The sequence below is a fragment of the Aphelocoma coerulescens genome, chromosome 12 (genome assembly GCF_041296385.1).
Source record: "Aphelocoma coerulescens isolate FSJ_1873_10779 chromosome 12, UR_Acoe_1.0, whole genome shotgun sequence".
NCBI classification, from domain to species: Eukaryota; Metazoa; Chordata; class Aves; order Passeriformes; family Corvidae; genus Aphelocoma; species Aphelocoma coerulescens.
Genome location: NC_091026.1, coordinates 9923223 through 9942396, shown reverse-complemented (window position 1 = coordinate 9942396; position 19174 = coordinate 9923223). Strand labels below are relative to the sequence as shown.

The following is a 19174-nucleotide window of genomic DNA, read 5'->3' as shown; positions in this document are numbered from 1 at the left end:
GTGAAACATGCTTTTGCCATTATAACAGATTAACACCCCCAGAAATTCTGCTGCCCACCTTCCCTCACTGGCACTGAGCTGCTGTCTCTGGAGGATCTCTGTGTGCTCTGCAAAGGGCCCCAGTGCAAACCCAAATGGTGCAAGCCCTTCTCCAGGTGACTGGCTTTCCTGGTTGGATGAGCAGCAGCTCCACATTAGCAGGACAGGTGTGTGCTGCAGCAGTTGGGCAAAAAGGTTGATTTACCTACGTGAAATTTCAAAAGGGGGACATAAGTGGTGTGAGTGGGAATGGCTGCCCTGAGCACCTTGGGCAGAGCTCGTTCTTGTGCTCAGCTGCCTCAGCCCTAGGGCAAGCTTGAAAGAGAATTAGATGGTTACAAGGAAATAAATTTGGCATCCTGGAGTTCTTCTGCCATCTTGACTCTTCCATGCATTTTGTTAGACAGAGCTCTCACAAAAATGTGTGTATTCTGAAGGGCTGCTTCTGTCTGAAGTTGTGGAGATGTTGATGACCAGTTTGCACTGAGCTGTCCTGTCCTGCCTTTGCTGCCATCAGAGTGCAAGTTTTAGCTAAAGGTAGCTTATGTGTGCTCATGTGTGGTGAGCACACCTCTGGTTTCTTTTATCTGAGCTGCTTTTAAATGTGAAATCTCTCCCTGAGCAGGATTAACCATGGCATAATGAATCAAACTGCTTGGAGGCTTTTTCTCGTGATCTAGTTGAATTTGGCAGTTAACTTCCTTCCTTCTCTTCTAGTTCTACCAATTGGATTTACCTCTAAGTTATTCTTCTTTCTTGGAACATTTTAACAGGAATCAGAGCTGCATATCTTTTCCACTCTTTCATTGTTTTCCCTCCTAAAACAGTTCCTCATAATTCTTGGTCATTTTTATTCTATCTTTATTTCCCACTTTCCCTCCTAGTTTCATAAAAACAAAGAAAAAAATTGTTGAGCCTCTTCTTCTAGATTGTGAGACTGTAGAACAGCATACTTGGATTGCTGCTGAGGTAAATAACACAGTTTCTTGTGGTTCATGAAAGTGATTCTTAAATTTTGAATGAGACAGCTTTGTGATGCAGAAAGCTGAGACTGCCAGTTATTCAACCAAAGCCTCTGCTTCCCAACAGGGAGCAGTCAGGGAGAAAGGAGAACACCCAGTAGACTGTGTGTATACAGACACAGTCTGGAAATTAAATGGTTTATCTAAAGTTATCAGACTGCTGACTGCTCTTTAAAAGAGGTACCTCTGGGCTGGGGAAAGAACTGCAGTTCTATTTGTCAAATCTGAAGGAAGAATGATCCTGGAATTTATTATCCTATGTGTAATTTTTGTATTTAGCAGAATACTGAAAGCAGGATTTATGAACTAAACAAACCTGTTTCCGGAAGATGATGGCAGCTCTGTGCCTTTAGCAGTAGTGGCGGCACAGTGAATGTATCTCAGCAGAAAATCTTTTATTTTATAGCACAATAAAATTAGTGAATGAAAGCAAAAAGAGGTATAATGGATCTGGGTTTTAACAAGCATATGAATCGGTATCTCATGAGATCTTAGCTGAAAAAAACATAATTGTATTTTGCTGGGAAAAGACATGTAGAGAGCAAAAAGGAAAATAATAGGAGAGAGAATCTTGTGACCATGGTTGGAGATTTGACTAAGATGAGTGACCTGGGCCTCAGCCAGTGGGTTTTAGTCCTTGCTCTGCCAGGGACTTTACAAGGGCTCATCACTTCCCTTTCTGTGTTTTTTTCACATCACTTCTTTCCTTGGTTTGCCATCATTAAACAAAAAATGGTACTATTGTCCTTCCTGCTTGTGAGAATGATGGCATTTAACATTGAGAGGTTCCATGAACCGCAGGAGTGCAGACCATGCAACAATATTGGATTTTTCCACTGTCATATGAGCAATTATAACAAGTTATAATTTTTCATTGTTTCATGCTTCATGCACAGGGCAGGCAGACTCTTGATTTGCCTAGGATTGTGTGGGAAGGAAAAAAAGATTTATCTGATGTTTGGAAATTTCCTGTAATTACAGCACAACAGAAAAAAAGGTCTTTTGCTTTTCCTCCATCCTGGAAATGGGTAAGAGGAGCTCTTTGGTAAGGCTATGCAGTGACAGTTCAGACTCATGGCCATGTCATTTAGTGTTTGCTTGGCTTCCTGGTGATTTGGAAAGAAGGGGATTGGCTTCTCTGTCCCCCTGCAGCCTGGGGACACTGCTGTTCCTGGGCCCAGGAGCATTTGCTATGCCCACTCCCCTGAACACGTGTGCTGGCCAGAGAGATTGTCTCTAACGTAGGCTGGGCAGCTCTTCCTCACACGCTCTTCTGTATCAAACACTTCCCACCTTGAAAACTTCCTTGGTTAACTGCTCATTTCAAAATCATTATTAATGTATTTGCACAGGGATTTTGGAATTTAATTAGCCTCTTTTGAACTGTTCTTAGAATGTTTGTCTAGAGAAACAGAAAATCCCTCCATGACTTGTTTGGTTTCTCCATTTGTTGGTTTTCACTGGAAGGGGAAGATACCGGCGGAGTTTGCAGGGCTGCATCCTCCTGGTGCCACTGGTGCTGCAGCTGAGGATAAGCCACAGGCTCTGCAGAGGAAGCAGCTGGTTTTGGGGTGCATCAAGGCCCCTCCTGGCCAGGGCTGGTTCATGTGTTGGCACAGGCTGGGCTGCTGAGCACGGTAGGACTCGGCCAGCTGGTGACAAGGGGCTGTGCAGTGTCCCAGCACACGGCTCACTCTTACTCCTGACCCAGGTGTGTTTGCACCCAGACAGCCGTGCTGGCTGAACTGGGCTCCCATTTCCCTCTTCATGAGTTCCCTTCGGGAAATTCAAATCCCTGAGTGAGATCTCACTTCCAGAGACCAATTGGCACAGTGTGATTTTCATCTCACTTTTTGGAAGCGCCATGTTCAGAGTAGCAGTTCTGCCATACCCCATCCAGAACCTGTTGCAGGCTGTGCATGTTCATGTGTGCAAATCTGAAGGCTCTCAGTTTTCATTTGAAGGCTGGTTTAAGTTGGATTTTCTTCCTTTTGTCTGATCCTGCTTTGAGAAGCCAGGCTGGGCAGAGCAGGACAGGGTTTCTGGTGTTCCCTACTGCCGTGGGAGCACATGCGCTCTCCTTCTCTCTGGCAAACCACAGTGGTTATGACCACTGCCTCTGGTAGTGTTGTATTGGTCCCAAATTGAGGAAGGATGACTAACTTAATCACTCGATAGTTTTGATTTCTAAAATTAAACAGCCTGCCATATGTGCAACCCTGTTACTATATTTATGCCAGCAGTTAGCACACAGCACCAGCCAAGCTGGAGAGGCTTTGCAGCTGCAGCTTGTGCCTGTGCTGCTGCTGCTGTGAGCACACAGATGTTTCTTTGCCCTTTCCCCAAATGCAGCCCAGTGGACATTTCTCCTGTGGAAACAAAAGCACTTGTACTCATAGAGCTTTCTGGACACTCTTCAGCTATTGTTTTGTAAACGTGTCCTGATGCTCCCTGGTGAACCTCAGCTCCCAAGAATGGGTGGAAGGATTCAGGGGCTGGATCAAACCCAGGAGACAGCACAGCAAGCCAAAACTGAAGGCTCCAGCCCCAGTGCTCAAGCAGGGACAGCCAGTGAGCTGCAGGGGCTTCCTTGAGGAAGTGGTGGGTGCTCCCCCAAAGGAGTCCCCTCGAGGGCCACGCAGGCCCCAGGGAACACATGGAAGCTGGCTGTCCTGGGTTGCCTGAGCTGTTCAGTGGATTAGGGGGATGAGATGCCTTTCTTCCACCATTTGTTTTGTAGGAGCTCAGTTAGCACCATGCAGATTTATTTGGATTCTAGGAGAGAGGAAATAAGATGAATAAGCAGTGGATAAAAGCCAAGGTGAAATGTACTGAAGTGGAAGGAGTGGACCCTTGTTTTTTGGAGGAGGGCAGACTGAGGGATGAGATGTTGGTTATTACTTTGGTCCAGGCAACATTCCTCTGTGATCTTAGACACGTTGCTTGACTTTGTTTGCTAGCAGGAAATCTGGCTTGCCTGGCAGAAGGATTAAGAGATGGAATGAATATTTAGCACTAACTAACCAAGAGTGTTTGGGTGAAACTGAAATATTTTGACGTATTAGATCTGATTTTACCAACTGACTTGGTGACTTATAGGTGCTTTTGTTTGGTGTTGAGCAAGTGTTACTGCAAGGCATTAGCAGCAGTGTGTTTGGGTAGGGTTGCATGTGCTTGTTGAGTAGGTGGCAGGAGAGGGTTTGTTTTTCATTTGCTTACGTTTTTTATTTAAAACAATTGGAATCCTTGGGGATTTCTTTCTTGTGGAATGGAGCTATATGGATCTGGCATCTGTATGTAATAAAAGTAGAGAGTATCTCTGACCCTAAGGGCAATGTCAGATTGAGAAACCTGTATCAATTAGAGCAGAAAAAACCAAATTATAGTTAAATTTCTGTGCCTGTGGCACACTCTCCTCTAAGGATGCATGAATGGTCTTGGGTTACAGGGACGCCTCAGAGCACCCAGGGGTGACCTACATACAACATCACACTGTGCACTGTCTCTTGTCCCTGCAACTTTTGGAGATCATCTTCCATACCTGAACATCATTCCAGTGTCCATAAACTGTCTAGAGCTAGTTCTTGTTTAACTGTTGCAGCTGCATGGAACTTGCATGCATGGATCCCTTTTCATTCTGAAATTTCCCCACAACATGTAAATTCTTAGAAATTTCGTTGATGTACAGAGCAAAATGAAACACTGACAGGCCACTTTTTCAAAATCTTCCCTCCAGTATTTTTGGGGGGAGTGTGTGGTTTTTGTTTCAGTCTACTTCCTTCTGCTCTTTGTTTATTGGGAGCCAAGGAGGAGGCTTGTTGGACTGATTGCTGTTGTTTATTAAGCTTGCTTCCTTTAGGAAGATTTTCAAGACCACTGTGGCCAGCACAGGGAAATGCCTTCCTATGCTCCACCTCTGCTCAGAGGGCAGGAGTCTGGCATACAAAAACAAACAAGAAAACCTTGGGAATAATCCTTTCTTGAAAAGAGACAGTCCAGACTCACAGCATTTGAAGTTTCCTGGAACCAGGGATCATAATTTCTGTGGATTCACAGAACCTTAATATTTTGTACCTTAAAACAGCATTTGCCCGTGCAGGCAAAAGGAGCCTTTATGTTTACTGTTTTGCTTGTGGTTAGTTACAGATAATTATTTAAAATACTCAGGTGTCTGGATAGCATGGAGTATTGGGAAAGGAGAAGAGATTCTTTTGTGCCAGAGGCAGCATGGACAGCAGGGAAGTGAGCTGGCACCTCTCTTTGGCCTGTTGCCTTGGGTGGGTCAGACTCCCTGCTCAGTTTCTGCATCCCAACAGTACTGTGTGCCAGCATTATTAGCAGTGATACATTATAAATTATTAACATTTGGAAAAGGTTTGAATTTATTTGCAGAGAGCTGTTCTGGGCAAAAAAGGATGAATAGTTTTTTGGTTTGGGTTGGGTTTTTTTATTGTTTAATTCCCTTTTTTATTTTTCATTTAGTTAGCTAGGTTTGAGTCCATACTTTGACTCATATTTTAAACAGCAGCATCAAGGATCTCACTGTTTATGCCAGCAGGGCATTTGGCCCTCTCCGCTGTGCTCTCTGCCTCCCTTCTGAAAGGTGATGTGGGATGTATTGATCCCAGCTTTTAGGACTTGTTCTATTTCTGAACCCAGACTGCAGTGTAAAGTACAAACACCATTTTAAAAGGGAAGATCTATATTAGAATGACAAAGAGAATAAATTAAAGCAGCGTCCCCTCTCTAATGGTCTGCAGGCAGTCATTAAGGAGGGAATGCCCAGTGCTGTCTACCTGAATGATGCTTTAGAGTCTTCAGTATCAGGGGACTTCAGTGAGCACAGTATTGATTTTTGTTCCTACATTAAGCTTTTAGCTTTGCAGATGGTTTTCTTTGAAGTCATTAACATTGCAATGTGCAGCATGAGGGGGAAATAGCTCTGCTGCTGTGCAGGTACCACCTCTGATCACTTCCTTCTTCCCTTCCTCTCTTGAACCATCATTCAGCTGATGCACCTGCAGGAGAGTGAGGAGAAAAGGAAGTGAAGTTGCAAGCCAGGACAGCCTTGGAACGGGGTGAGGAAGAACAATTTTTCCAAAAATTGGCAAGGTTTAAAGCTTTCTTAGTGGTTGTGAGCCTGGGGTGGGGGAGTTGGAACACAGCCAAGGGCTGTGGCTGAATCCTCTGGGTGTACCTGGCTGTGGGTGTGGGGAGGCTGTAGCAGCTCAGTGGGGGCTGAGAGCTGCCATCAGCATGTTTATTCCTGCTTGAACAAAGAATCTTAGGTAAATTCAGCTATCAGGTAAGCTCAGATTTTCCCACCTCAAGACTGAAGACAGTGAAGTGGTGACAGGGAAACATCGGAGGTCTGCTACTAACATCGGACTGAGGTTTGCACCGGGCCCCAGGTTTGTTAGTTAGAGGATTAACACAGCTAAATCAGTAAATCAAGATGGTTATGGTTGTTTCAGATTTATCCAGATCCCTGTTTGAAGGGATCTGCTCGCAGACAGGAGCATGTCACTGCAGACACAGCTATGCTGCTTGAAGCAGCTCATTCCCTCTCTCCCTTCCCTCTGTTACTCTTCGCTCTCCACATCTGGCTTCCTGCTTTAAGGGCTGACCCTCACCCCAGGGGAGTGGGAAGGCTGCTGCAGTATATGTGGATGCTGTGGAACTGTCATCCTCTGGGCAAGATTGCAGAGACACCCACTGGTATGCCCGGGCAGGGCGGGGATTATCCACAGTGGGAATGGTCTCCCATTTGTATTGAAAGGGAAGGATGTTTGTGTCCTCTGCTTTTGTCTGTGTACATGAGCCCTACAGCCTGAGTCCTTCAAGTCTAATGGTATTGTTTCATTTCAGGACAGGACAAGGAGCTTTTGCCCTTAACAGTCCTGACCTTGCTGCTGTGGTGAGTTCCTGGGAGCTAGGGATGCCTGTCTCTCCAGCTACAGAAAGGAGGGGGATGTGATGTGGTCACAGAAGTGAAAAGGGCCCAAGTCCTAGTGGCTTCTGTGTCACCCAGCCCTCATGGCTATTTTAATGTCAGTTCTTCATGGGAAGGAGGGCTGGAAGGGACATGGAGATATTGTCTATTGCCTGCCACTGCCCCAAGATGGAATCAACTTGCTCAAAGATTTGTTTCCGTGCAACACAGCACAGGATGGGCTCTGCTGCTCTGACCAGCTCTGCCTGTCCTACTCCCACCAGACCCTGTTGGATCCCTCCTCTGCAGTGCAGGTGGATGCTGCTCACGTAGGAAACTGCAGCTTCCTCCTCTCTCTGCACTGCACAGCCTTTTTGAGGAATACTGCAATGTCAGTGCCCAGTTATTTGCAGTAGCAGGTGAAGGCAACCCCTCCCAGTGCTCTGGAGTCACAGCGTTTGGTCTTCTGCATTGTAATCCTCCATCTAAACCAGTAACTCTCACACACAAACTGTGTGTGTAGAGCTGGAGCATTTGTAACAACTTGGTTTGTGCTTTGATTTGGTTTTTAATATTTTCTTCTGCATCATGTCTCCATCAAGACAGCTCAAATAAGAGGCATTTGTTTTCATGGCTAGAAGGTTTCCCAGGCTTGTTGTCAGTGAGTGTGCTTCAGGAAGAGACCAGCCTCCCACCTCAGCAAGCAGCAGAGAAAAATTTTCTTTCCTTGGTCTCCTCCCTCCCCCAGTCCACTAGTGTGTCAAAACCTTGAGTTTTGTGTAAAGTTGTTAAATAAGCTTCTAGGCAAAATAAAAGATCAAAAGGGGTCTAATTAGCTGCAGTCTGCTTAGGAATTGTGGTTGTTCACCTAGTTTTATAAATTGACACTTTTAACATTAGAACTCAAAGCAAAAACTGATGTAATTATTCCCTTTTTTTGAAGCGTAGGTTTAATGTCTTTATTGAAAATTGGGTACTTCTGTGGCATCTCAAGATGCTTTATTCTATCAAATCTGGAGCAAGTCATTTTTCATTTGGGATTGTAATGTGGTATAAATGATAAGGGCCTGATTCAGAAAGCTTTTTTTTGTTCCCCCCACTGGCAGCCTGACGAGAAAGCTTCGCAGTCACCTCACAATAACCCTGAAGATAATCTAGGGTTTGAGTCTTTGTGAAGCTGCTGGCTCTAATACAAGGGAAAGAGTGAGATTTCTGAGCTCTCAGTTAGGGTGCCCAAAGCTAGCTTGTCATCACAGGATTTTTAGTTCTTTTCATGTCTCTTACCAGTTGTAGGATGCCAAGGCAGAAGTGTATTTCTCCTATAACCTTTCCGTGCTGTGATCATGTCTCTGGGAGTACTTTGTGCCTAATTTAAATCTCAGAGAGGGTAGCAGGTGGTTGAATGGAGAACATCTGGTGATTAAAGCAATGGAGGAATGAGAGAGAGATGAGTTCTGTTATAAATTTTTCCATTTTGTTCTGATATGACCTGGTCATTCATCTTGTTTCCCAGTCTCTGATCATTTGGATGTACCATGCATGAGTCCATTTCACATGTCCAACCTCACTAAATTTGACCTCAGTAACTTAGAGCAGCATGGATAAATGAGGGGAGGGTCCTCAGGAAGTCATGTTAGGGCTTGGATAGGTTATGAATTTTATTTATACTGTGGCAGGACTCACAGGCTCCATTTAGAACCAGAGGTTGGTGGTGCTGATATTTAACTAATGCAGAGGAAGTCGTGGTGCCTGCCCTAAGACCTTACCACCCATCAAGACAAATGGCAAATATAGGATTTGTGTGAGGGTGATTGCAGAAAAGGGTCAGTCCCTCTGTGAACTTTTAACTTTTTTTTGGTGTTTATCTGAAAGTCCATGCAAATGGAGGTGGGTTTCTTTGATCTGAGAACTGTCTTTTGTAATTTCAACTGCTCCCTGGCTTGTGTCAGAAATACTATGAGTGGGGTCTCCCTGGGGTTTTGCACAGCCCAGGTTTTTAGCTGGGCTGGGAGGGACGTGAGGCAAGATTTATACATCAGAACAGGACTTGCAGTAAAGAAATTTTTATTGGCATATTTTATATTGTCCTAATTCAAAAGTTTCAGTTCCTGATGATCATTCTGGGCATAGGTTCAAGGCTTCATTTGCACTTGGCTCAGCTCAGATGCTGGAGGAAACTTTCATGATGGGAGACACGTCCTTTTCCTTCAAAAACAGAATTTTTCAATAGATGGTAGGATTGTATTAGAGCTTCATTTGAGAATCCAGAAAGGATTTGCTTGAATTTTTCCAACTCTGCTTCTCTGATGCTGTGTGGTGATTAGAGGAGAGCTTTTCAGGTGTCCCTCTGAGAGTCTGAGCTCAGTCTGGCTACTTGCATCTGTGGCGTTTTCGGTAATTATACCTCACTGAATGAAAAGCTTGGTACATCCATATAAAGGTTTCCCTGAGAGAATGGGTATTTATTCTTTATTAACCCTAAATCTTTTTATTGGCTAACTAGCAAAGAGACATTGGTTTCTAAGCCTGAGACAGCTGCTTTGTGGAAAAGGTTCAATTATTCTATATGCATGCTCTCTATGGACTGTGCTGCCATACAGCATAAGCATAGTCCAAGGCCTTTTCCCATTTGCTCCTTACAAGATGCCCAGTGGCTTCAGTAGGAAGAGACAGAGCCTAAGAGCAGCTCTGTGAGCCAGTGCAGAGAGGTGGATGCAGTTTAGTGGATAATGGAACATAAGGCTGCTGTGAAGGGGAGTTTGGCCCTTCTGTCCCACCCAGAGCAAGAGGAGATGGATGTTCTCACTGGCTGGGTGTTGGGTCAACGACTCAGATGTTGTGGAGCTACTCTGTGCCATCAGACTCGTTGCTAGGAGGGTTTGTGTCATGCAGAGCATCATCCCTGGGGAGCTGAGTTTGGACAGCACAGAGCAGCTTGCATCTGGCTCTCACACTGCCAAAGTGGTCATTAAATAACACTTCAGTATTTTAGAGCTCAGTGATTTTGTTGAAGTATCAAATAAAGATTTTCTTTTAATTTAATTTAGCTTTATCATCTGGTTGTGTGGCTGACATGAGTAGGAGCACTGAAAATCTGCAGAATGCCCAAAATACACCAGAGAGTGAAAATCCTCATGATTTCATAAACTATACAAATCAAGTGACTGGATTAATAGTTTTGTGACCTGCAACTGAGGGACATGAATGTGTGCACATGTTAGAGGCAGGAAACCAACACTTCCACCAGAATACACAGCTGCTTCTTGGGTGAGGTGAACACAACCTATGCTTTTATTTCATCTTCCCCAGGTAGCTTCTACCAATATGCCTACTCTAAAAGTTTCATTTAGACACATGTGATTTTTTCCTTTTTTTTCCTTACTCCTCAGGAACATGCAAGTCTTGTAAATTCCCATTATTGTTTAACCCAAACTGGCCAATACACTGGACAGCTGTCCCTTGAATCCACTGTATTGTCTCTAGATAATGCCTGGCGCTTCAGTGTCAATCCAGGAATTCCCAGGGTGTGCATCACCAGGTAGGTAATAAAGAGAGAAATTCTTATCTGAACATGGGGTTACAACTGCACATCATGGAGTTGGATTAGACATGTTGTTATATGTATTATTGCCATGTTTTGACTACCTACAAACTAGAGCATTAATTATGTAATTACATAACTTATGATTACCTAAAAATGCTCCCTCTTCAAGTAGCTGTTGCAAATTTATTCTTTCCTCTGATGAAATGACCTGTCATCTGCACATTGTGATTCATTAAAAAATGTTGCAACTGGGTTATTATCTTCATTAGTTTCACAGAATGCATCTGAAACCAAGGATAACCCTTTTTATTTTCACTGAAACAAGCAGCCTTGGGTGTTGATGTGCGGTCTCCTTCACCAAGAGAAGTCTTGGTCCTAAACTCACTTCCAATGTTTTTGATTCTTGAGGGTTTCCTAGGTTTCAAGAATAAGCCTCTTGAGAGCAACATTAGCAGCATACAGAAAACAGGGATTTGTAAAACAATATTAACTTCTATTAATTCATAAACTTGGTTTCAGATTCCTTTCTCTTGACCATTCTGTTTGTAGAAGCATTTGTCAGAGCACTGGGTTTTAATTTCCTTTCAACTGACAAATTTTGGAATCAGACAAGATACATTTCTCTGATTACTGCTGGACAAGGCTTGTACATAGAGATAGTGTCTTTTATTAGATGCAGCAGCAAGGTTGGAGAGCTCAGGCAAACTTTGAGGCACACGAGCCCTCCAAATCTGAACCAGAAGCTGTCAGTGCTAAGCATATACTGAATAAGCAGCTGCTTGGGGTTAGATATGTGTGAATTAGACCATCTCAGCAGAGGGAAGGTGGTGAGTGCAGGCATCTCTAGGTTATAACAGCAACTGGGAATCGTTGCCAGATTATTTGTAAGCATGGCCCAGTACACAGGTGAAGGGTGGCAGAATTGTACAAGGAAGAGTCTTGTTGTGCCTTAAGTATGGTAAAGATGTGTTTCTCTTGAGTGATCTAATAACAGCATGAACATGGAAGTTCCTATTTCATGCTTAGAAGTGTGTGTCCTTCTGAGATTGCTCTCATGCGCTTCAAATTTTCTTCCCTATTAATCTCTGTGGGTTTTGCAGGAAGCTCAGAAAAAGGCTTCTATGTTTACAGCTCTTTTTGCTCTGACACAGGCAGAGTAATCTTCAACATGGAAGCTCAAAGCCTGTCCCTGGGGTTTCAAACCCATGGAGAAGGTCATATATGACTGACAATGGGGAGCTAGTGAGATCTGCTGTTCTGGGTTTGTCAATGATTAGCCTGGTCTGACAAAGGTTCTACCATGAGCATTGTGGTAACTTCTTAAAGTTGATTGGGAGCTATTAAAGAGTGATAAAAATCAGATATTTCTGACCATGGTGATCAAAGGAGGAATTCGGTGATAGTACAATAGGTGCTTGGAATTCTCCAGGCATTGCCATCAGTATTGTTTAATGACCCAATGCTATGGCTATGTTGGGTAAATAGCAGCTTTGGCAGGTATAGAGAAAAGAAGTCCTTAGGACACAGGGGTTTCAGAGCAATGACATAACTCATCTGCAAACTGCCCGCTGTCCTTGGACACTGGTGGTTGCCATATTGTGGCTGTCAGCCAGAAGGCTGACCCCACTTGCAGAATCCTGATTTATTCAGAAACCTGCATTCTTTCCTCTCTCAGGTTTCATACATGTTGCTTGTGGTCTAAGGGCAACAGTTTCACCAGCTGAGCTGCCAAAGGTTTCTTTCTGGCTGAGGTTACACACGCACACGTTAAAAGCTGCTGTCAGGTGAATTTTGCCTAATAGGATTCTGAATTTCCCTCCTCTTTTAAGAACAAGGGTAATTTAATGCTCCTGCCCTAACTATAGGAATATACGGATTTGGGAGCACAAATCTGCCACTTGCCACACCGAAAGACTTCAGCAGCCTGTGCTAAGAAGTTGGGAGCTCAGCACATGGAAAGTGTTGTGCCAGCAGCTCGGTGAGTGGATTCACTATGTCCCATGGAATCCCAAAAGGTTTTTTACCCTGTTGTCTTTCACTCAAAACTCGTGGGCATCCTCACACGTCTTGGAGTGCAGAGTGGTGGCTGGGGGGATGTTGGCTTCCTGCATCCCAGGCCTTTGATGTCTGAGTTCCCCAAATTCCCTGAACCTGCCATGCATTAGAGCTGTGTGAATCTCCTTGTTCTTGCTGCCCAACAACCAGCAATTTCCCAGGCGTCAAGTACATGTGTGTGTGGTATTGAGTCATTTCTTTGGGGCTATTGTTTAAGGCTTCAAACCATGGAAGGAAACCAGGAGCCTCTTTAGATGTCACTAAAGGTCACTGGTTATTTTTATAGATTACATTAAAGTAAACCAAAACTGCACAAAAAGAATATTCAGATTGTGAAGTCAGGACTTTGAAAAATATTTTTGCTGCCTAACTATCACAAATCACCACAGAGCATGTGCAAACTGATTTTTCAGGGGCTCATAGCTTGGCCAAAGGTGCATTACTCTTCCTGTAAAAAATTGTTCCTTGGCACCATTGTGACCTTTCTGCCAAAATTTAAAGCAGTGCTCCAAATTATAGCACTGAGACAATTCAACCAAAAGCTTGCATGAGATATCAGTTGTTTGTTGTTTTCTCTTTTTTTTAACTGGTGTAAAAAGTTTTCCTGTAGTGGAAGAACTACATTAGCTGAAATTTTCATCCTAAATTCCAGCAGGGCAGACAACCAGCATCGAAAGCTTTAATTCAAAAGATTAAAGTCTGGCAAAATTCTAAGCAACCTGAGCCTTGTAGTAGTGAGTTTTGTACAATGTGGTCAGCATATCAAAGGGAAACTTTTTTTTCTGTCTGTTTTGATTTTGATGTCATTCCATCAAATATTTAATTGGTAGACACAGGATTAGCTCCAAACTCATTTTGAAGCAATGAACATTAGTCAGACATAAACAATTGGGCTGGGGGCAAATTACACAAGTGCCAAATGATGGGAGAGATTTTTAACAAGGGTCTTTGCAAACTGTGTTCCTGAATGAACAGAATTGATGTAGAGCAGAAAACAGACCTTGAAATAGTCTCTGGTGGAAGGAACAGGGCTTGTATAGCACAAGGGAGTTCACCTACATAGCAGCCTTGAGCCAGGTATGCAGGTGCTTGGGAAAAGGAGGTCAGGTTGGGACTGTTCTTAGTGTGCAGGTCTGCCATTGGAGTCACCTGGGCAGAGGGTGACGGACTTTGACAGTATGGTGCAGCTGAGTGGTAGCTTGATCCAAAATCCTGCCAGCCTGCTGTCCGGGGGGAACAGCAGGGTAATGTTCTGGTGGCTTAGAGGCAATTTATGAGGTTAAACTGGAGGTTATGAGGTGAAATTGGCCCCCATGCAAATGTAGGTCAAAATGCTAATATGTACATTACACAAAAACTGTGCAGGCAGGCAGCAAACTTCTTGAAAAATCATGCTAGCAGTGACCAGACCTCAGACACCATAAAATAAGGAAAAACCTTTGCTAATTCTCAGACATCGCCCCTGCAGAGGACTGCAGGCCAGAGAGGCAGGTGGGACTTACTCAAGGTCTTATCTGGAGTCAGAGCACAGCTGAAGGTTCATTCCCAGGTCCACAGTCTCACTGCTGGAACAGGCTGCCAGGAATTACTGGCAATATGTTTGGTTTTAATCTTTGCACTGTTCTCCAGTGAAGTTCTCCAGGCTGAAGTGCCTGGAATTTATCTCCAAAATATTTTGGAGGGGAAATGTGATCATAAAGCTAAAGCTTTGGGCTATGCATGCTTCTTTTCAGGCTCCTAACGAGTTTGAAAGGGCTAAGTGTTAGTAACCTGCCTTCTTTGTTTTTTGACAAGGAGAGTAATTTAGAAAAACAAAAACCAAAAAATCCAAAACTGTTTTAATCCCTTACACTGAGTTCATGTCAGCTTTAGCTTAACTCAACCCACGTTGCAGGAACTTTAGGAGGCATTTTATGTTTATTAAAATAGGTTTGGGTCTCTTACTGCTCTTACGGCTATGTCACTGGCTGGGGCCAGAGCTGTGCCACAGCTGGCACACACAGTGGGTAGCAAAGTCCTGCCCTTGGTGGCAAAAGTGAGAGAAAGCTGCTCAGCCCCAGGAAGAGGTTTGCTGAGCAAACAGTGTGCCCAGCCTGTGCAGAAGGGCTGAGCCTCCAGTTCCTGTCCAGCTCCTGACACAAAACCCTGTGCTTCCTCTCCTGTATCTCTGGAGCCTCGTAAGACCCTTCCTCTTCCCAGCATATCGAGTTGCAGCTGTCTCAAGCTGACTGGCAGCAGATTGCTGCTCCTGAGTCTGCCCTTGTTTTTTTTTTTCCAAGCAGAAGGAAAAGGCTGGAAGCTCCCGGTTTCTGCGGTCACGACTGTCCCAGCGAGCTCATATCTGCCCTGTTGAGAGATGCCGGCACCCTCTGGGCGGGGTGAGAGCATGAATGCAGCTGGGGAGCACCAGTGTCGGGCGGGCATCGCGCCTGCCTTTACCAGCCTGACGGGAACAGACAGGGACAAAGGTAAAGCTCGAGGCATGAAAAGGCTGCTTGTTGCAGCGTTTCATGGCCAGTGAGCATGACCAGCCTTCAGGGCTAATTACCAAAGGAGAGAGAAGTATGTTCTTGTCAGCAGACCTACAGGGTTACTATTTAATGAAGCAGATATGCAGGTAACTTGTTCAGTGAGCAAGTGACTGACTTGTGTCCACAAGGATGTAGGTGTGTGTGACAGGACGCTTCAGGTGGCTTTCGACCCCTGGTCTTGTCTCTAAGTGGAGTTGGGCACAACTCTCAGCAGTGACAATCTGTAGCCTGTTTCCCTCTTCTCCAGTTTTCCCCCTCTACCTCTTCTGCTCTTTTACCTTTTTTCTCTACTATTCTCCCCTTTTTTCCAACCCTAGCACCTCTTGTTTATTCCATCCTGTCCTTTCATAGCTCTTCACCTTATTTTTCCCTCCTGTTTTTTTAATTACTAATGCTAAGCAGCATTGAACAGTGGTGTCATCACTATTTCATCAGGCCTGCCCAAGTTCCCTGCCAGTGGTTTATGGAGCATGTGTGAGCTGGGAACAGCCAGTATCCTCCGTGTGCTTGCATCAGGGTCCCCCGCCGATCTCAGTTTCTCAGCACATCTGTCAAGTGTTACTTGTCCTTTTCTTGGGACTGCCCGTGGAGGTGTGCAGGGGGTTGTGAGCTGTGCCAAACCCTGGTGTTGTGCTGGTTGGGTTACAGCCAGCGTGAGGATGCCTCCATGCTGCAGGAATCTCTTTGTATTGCTGCGTAGTCTGATGCCAAAAAGTTACTTCTGTGTTAATCCAGTGCCTGTGCTGGTCTCTATAAGAGATGGGACAAAACATGTGGGAATTAATCAAATGGTGATTTTTTTTTTTTTTTTCCTTGTCCAAGTCAGTGGGTATGGACAGATTCAATGGCTCTTTCTGACTCCTAGGCTTGTACTCTGAATTCATACAATTTAGTTCATCCAGCATCACCTCTCAGACTTGTCCTGACTTCTAGACTGGAGTAGGAATTACTAGGGAGGAGTAGCAGTAGCTACAGTACAACACCTCTCACAGTTTTTTATGGGAATTACTCATTTACCTCACTGCAACCTGTATTTTGATCTGATAGCAGCTACACTTGGTAGAGGACCTTTCTAATACAAAGGTGATTAGTACACACATATTAGACAGTTATGGATCTCTTCTACCAGTGTCCCTTGGGTATTTACCAGAAAAGATGACTGGATTGTCAAAATTTCCCCTGTACCTCCCATGGCATTGGGAGGAACACGCCAGTTGAAAACTTAGTGTGACTGCAGAGATTTTGCAGCCCAAGGTGTGGATGGGGAGCACAGACTGCAGCAGGGAGGCTGGTGCAAAAGTGAGATGCATTTACAGAAGCTCTGGGACAAGACACACCATGTCTGTCTGACCCAAGCCTGCTGTGCCCTACCTTTGGGCACGACCCTCAGATTCTTTTCATTGGAGAATATGGCAATGTGAAAAAACACTTTGACTTGCATGTTCCATGGATTTTATGCTGTTTTCTCTGTAGAAAATGTTGGAGTTTTTCCTGGAATATTAAGCAAAAGCGGATCAAGGGAAAGAGTCAGCCTTCCTTTTATTCTCCTTTTCTCTACACAAACCACTTGATATGAGGCATTGAGATGTTTTGGAATACAGTTGTGAGCTTGGCCTCAGTTCAAGCTGCAAAAGTGGCTGCTACCCACAGGAGAACAAGGGGCTGGGATATGACAGTCTGCACTGCACAAGTGCTGCTGGTCCCAGTCCCTTTCTCTGGGCCTCTACGGACAAGGCAGGCTGTGGCAAAGCAGTCCTTGATGGCTCCAGGACCTGTCACTGGTCCACTTGCAGTGACACCAGAAAACACATTTCTTTACAGTTGTTCTGCTTCACACACTCTGTTTCTACCAACAGGTTCCAGGCCAGCTCTACGACTGTGCCAGCCTGTACTGCTCCTGGGAAGGGTCCTCCTGCTGCACTGGCTGCCAGTGACCTGGCAGGGGACATGGAGCTGCTGGCTGTCACAGCACCAGAGGAAGCAGGAAAGGATGCAACAGAGTCACCAACTGAGGTGGAAGGAGCAGAAAAAGCAGTAGCAATGCCAGAAGTGGAAAGCCCAGTGGGGACAGGTCTGGGTGGGAAGGTGGTCACTCCTGAAGGAGCAGCGGCGATTGTGGCGGGAGCATCGGAAAGCCCAGCGGCAGAAAGAGTTGCTGAAGCATTTGCTAGGGCGGCAGAGAGAATTGCAGTATCGGAAGTTGCCAAGGTGTTGCAGTCAGCAATAGCTGAGGTAGGCACTCCTGCAGCCCCACGTGCTTGATGGGTGGAGGGGCTGGGGGTACTCACTCCCCTGGGCTGGGCTCACAGATCCTGATGGCGTGGGAGGCTGCAGCTCCAGCACCAGAGCTAACCCTCACCTTTCATCCTTGCCCTCAGAATGCCACAGGTGGATCTGACCATATTTCTACTTAGCATCAAGCAATGGGTAGAGATTTTTATTTTGGAAAAATTGAAAGCAATGTCAAAAAAAAAAATCTGAAATTCCTGCTGAGAATTTGTGCTCTTTTCCCATCTGGTTTCCCTCTGTCTTTTAGAGCTTTTTTTCATGATAGCGGGCACTTTATCACGCCTGGTATAGTTAAGGTTACAAAGCACTCTCCATTCCAGCCCCGCTGGCCACATGCTCATCCTGTTCTAAAGCATTCATATTTGGGGATCAAAAAAGGTCCACGTGTGGTGTTTGCTCAGCCGAGAATTTTTATTTGACATTTGAGCAATTATGGCTTGTGTTGTTCGTGAGTTTGCTGAGGGTGATAAACGCACTTTTCCCATTTGAAAACCCTGTCTTTTAACATTGACGATGTGGTGACAGATTTTCAGCAGGGATGGGAGTTGGATTTGCCAGGGCTTAGTGCCACTCCAAGCGCCAGATTTTCAGCTGTGTTCAGCACCCAGCAGCTTCCCGTTGGGTGTGAGGCCTTTGGACATGTTTGTTCCCATGTGTGGAGCTCGTTTGAAGAGCTGCCTGCCTGCAGCACCACTGAGCATCCACCTCCTGCTTTCAGGAAAATCTGGATCTCATCTCCCTGGGCTCTGATTTCATTTTGGTGTGCAGGGTCAGCTTACTGCTATCACTGTTTCCTGGGCCCCAGAGCTGTCCTGAGCACATGGAATCTCTGTAGGATATCTAAACTTATCCCTCAGCTTGGGCAAGTGGCTTCACTGAGGAAGGGCTTCTCAATGTCTGTTTGAGTTTTGGTGTCTGACTTTTGGTGTGTTCTCATGTGAATAGGTACCTTTATTTTTAAAATCAGCAGTTTGTTTTCTAGTGCCTTTTCCAGTGCTCATGTATTTCTTCTCTTGACTTTTCAGCTCAAAGGGAAGAGGAGGAGCATGTGGATAAAGCTGAGGAATGCCACTCAGCGGGAAGAGGATTGGATGAAAGAGGGAGAGGTGAAATGAAATGGAGAGGTGACGTTCTGGGACATACCTCCTAATGGGGAGCTTGTACCATCACACCTGCAATGCAATAGGGCTGCCAATCACATCTCATTTGTGAATCACTATACAATTAAAAATAAATATATGGCATGTTCTGCATGCAATAGTGTTGAGGGCCTGTCAAAGGTCTTTGTGTCCTGGTTTTGTGAAAGGTAGCTCTGCATCTCTTCCTCAAAGATGAGGAAGAACAAAATGTGCTGTTCCTAACAGAAAACATATTACAGGCATGAAATGACATTAAAAAAAAATACTTTCATAGAATCATAGAATATCCTGAGTTGGAAGTGACCCACTAAGATCATCAAAGTCACCTCCTGGCCTTGCACAGGACACTCCCAAGGCTTAAATTTACTTTAAATATGCGGTCGAGTTTTCATGTCTGTAGGTTGAGAGATTGTCCATTGGAGCACTGGTAACATGAAATAGTTTCAAATACTAACAGAGCAGGTGTATTTACCAGTCAGTTTGGTAACACATTGCTCCAACTCTCTCCAGCTCTGAAGTGGGTTTCTTGCCTAGATGGGAATGGTAGGTATGTTCTTTTTTCTTTTTTTTTTTTTTTTTCTTTTTTCCCTAATTCTATTTATTCATATGAAGCATGGAATGGG

At 44.7% G+C, this 19174-nt stretch overlaps 1 protein-coding gene across 1 annotated transcript in view; it reads left to right on the top strand.

Moving 5' to 3' along the window:
* The window catches only part of LOC138117699 (uncharacterized), a 35029-nt gene extending 16429 nt beyond the window's left edge, over nt 1–18600 (top strand). The window contains exons 4-5 of the mRNA XM_069028234.1: nt 16980–17355; nt 18438–18600. Of these exons, the coding sequence (XP_068884335.1) occupies nt 16980–17355; nt 18438–18527 (466 nt within the window). The 3' untranslated portion in view covers nt 18528–18600. The remainder of the gene's footprint in view (nt 1–16979; nt 17356–18437) is intronic.
* The last annotated feature ends 574 nt before the right edge of the window (nt 18601–19174 follow it).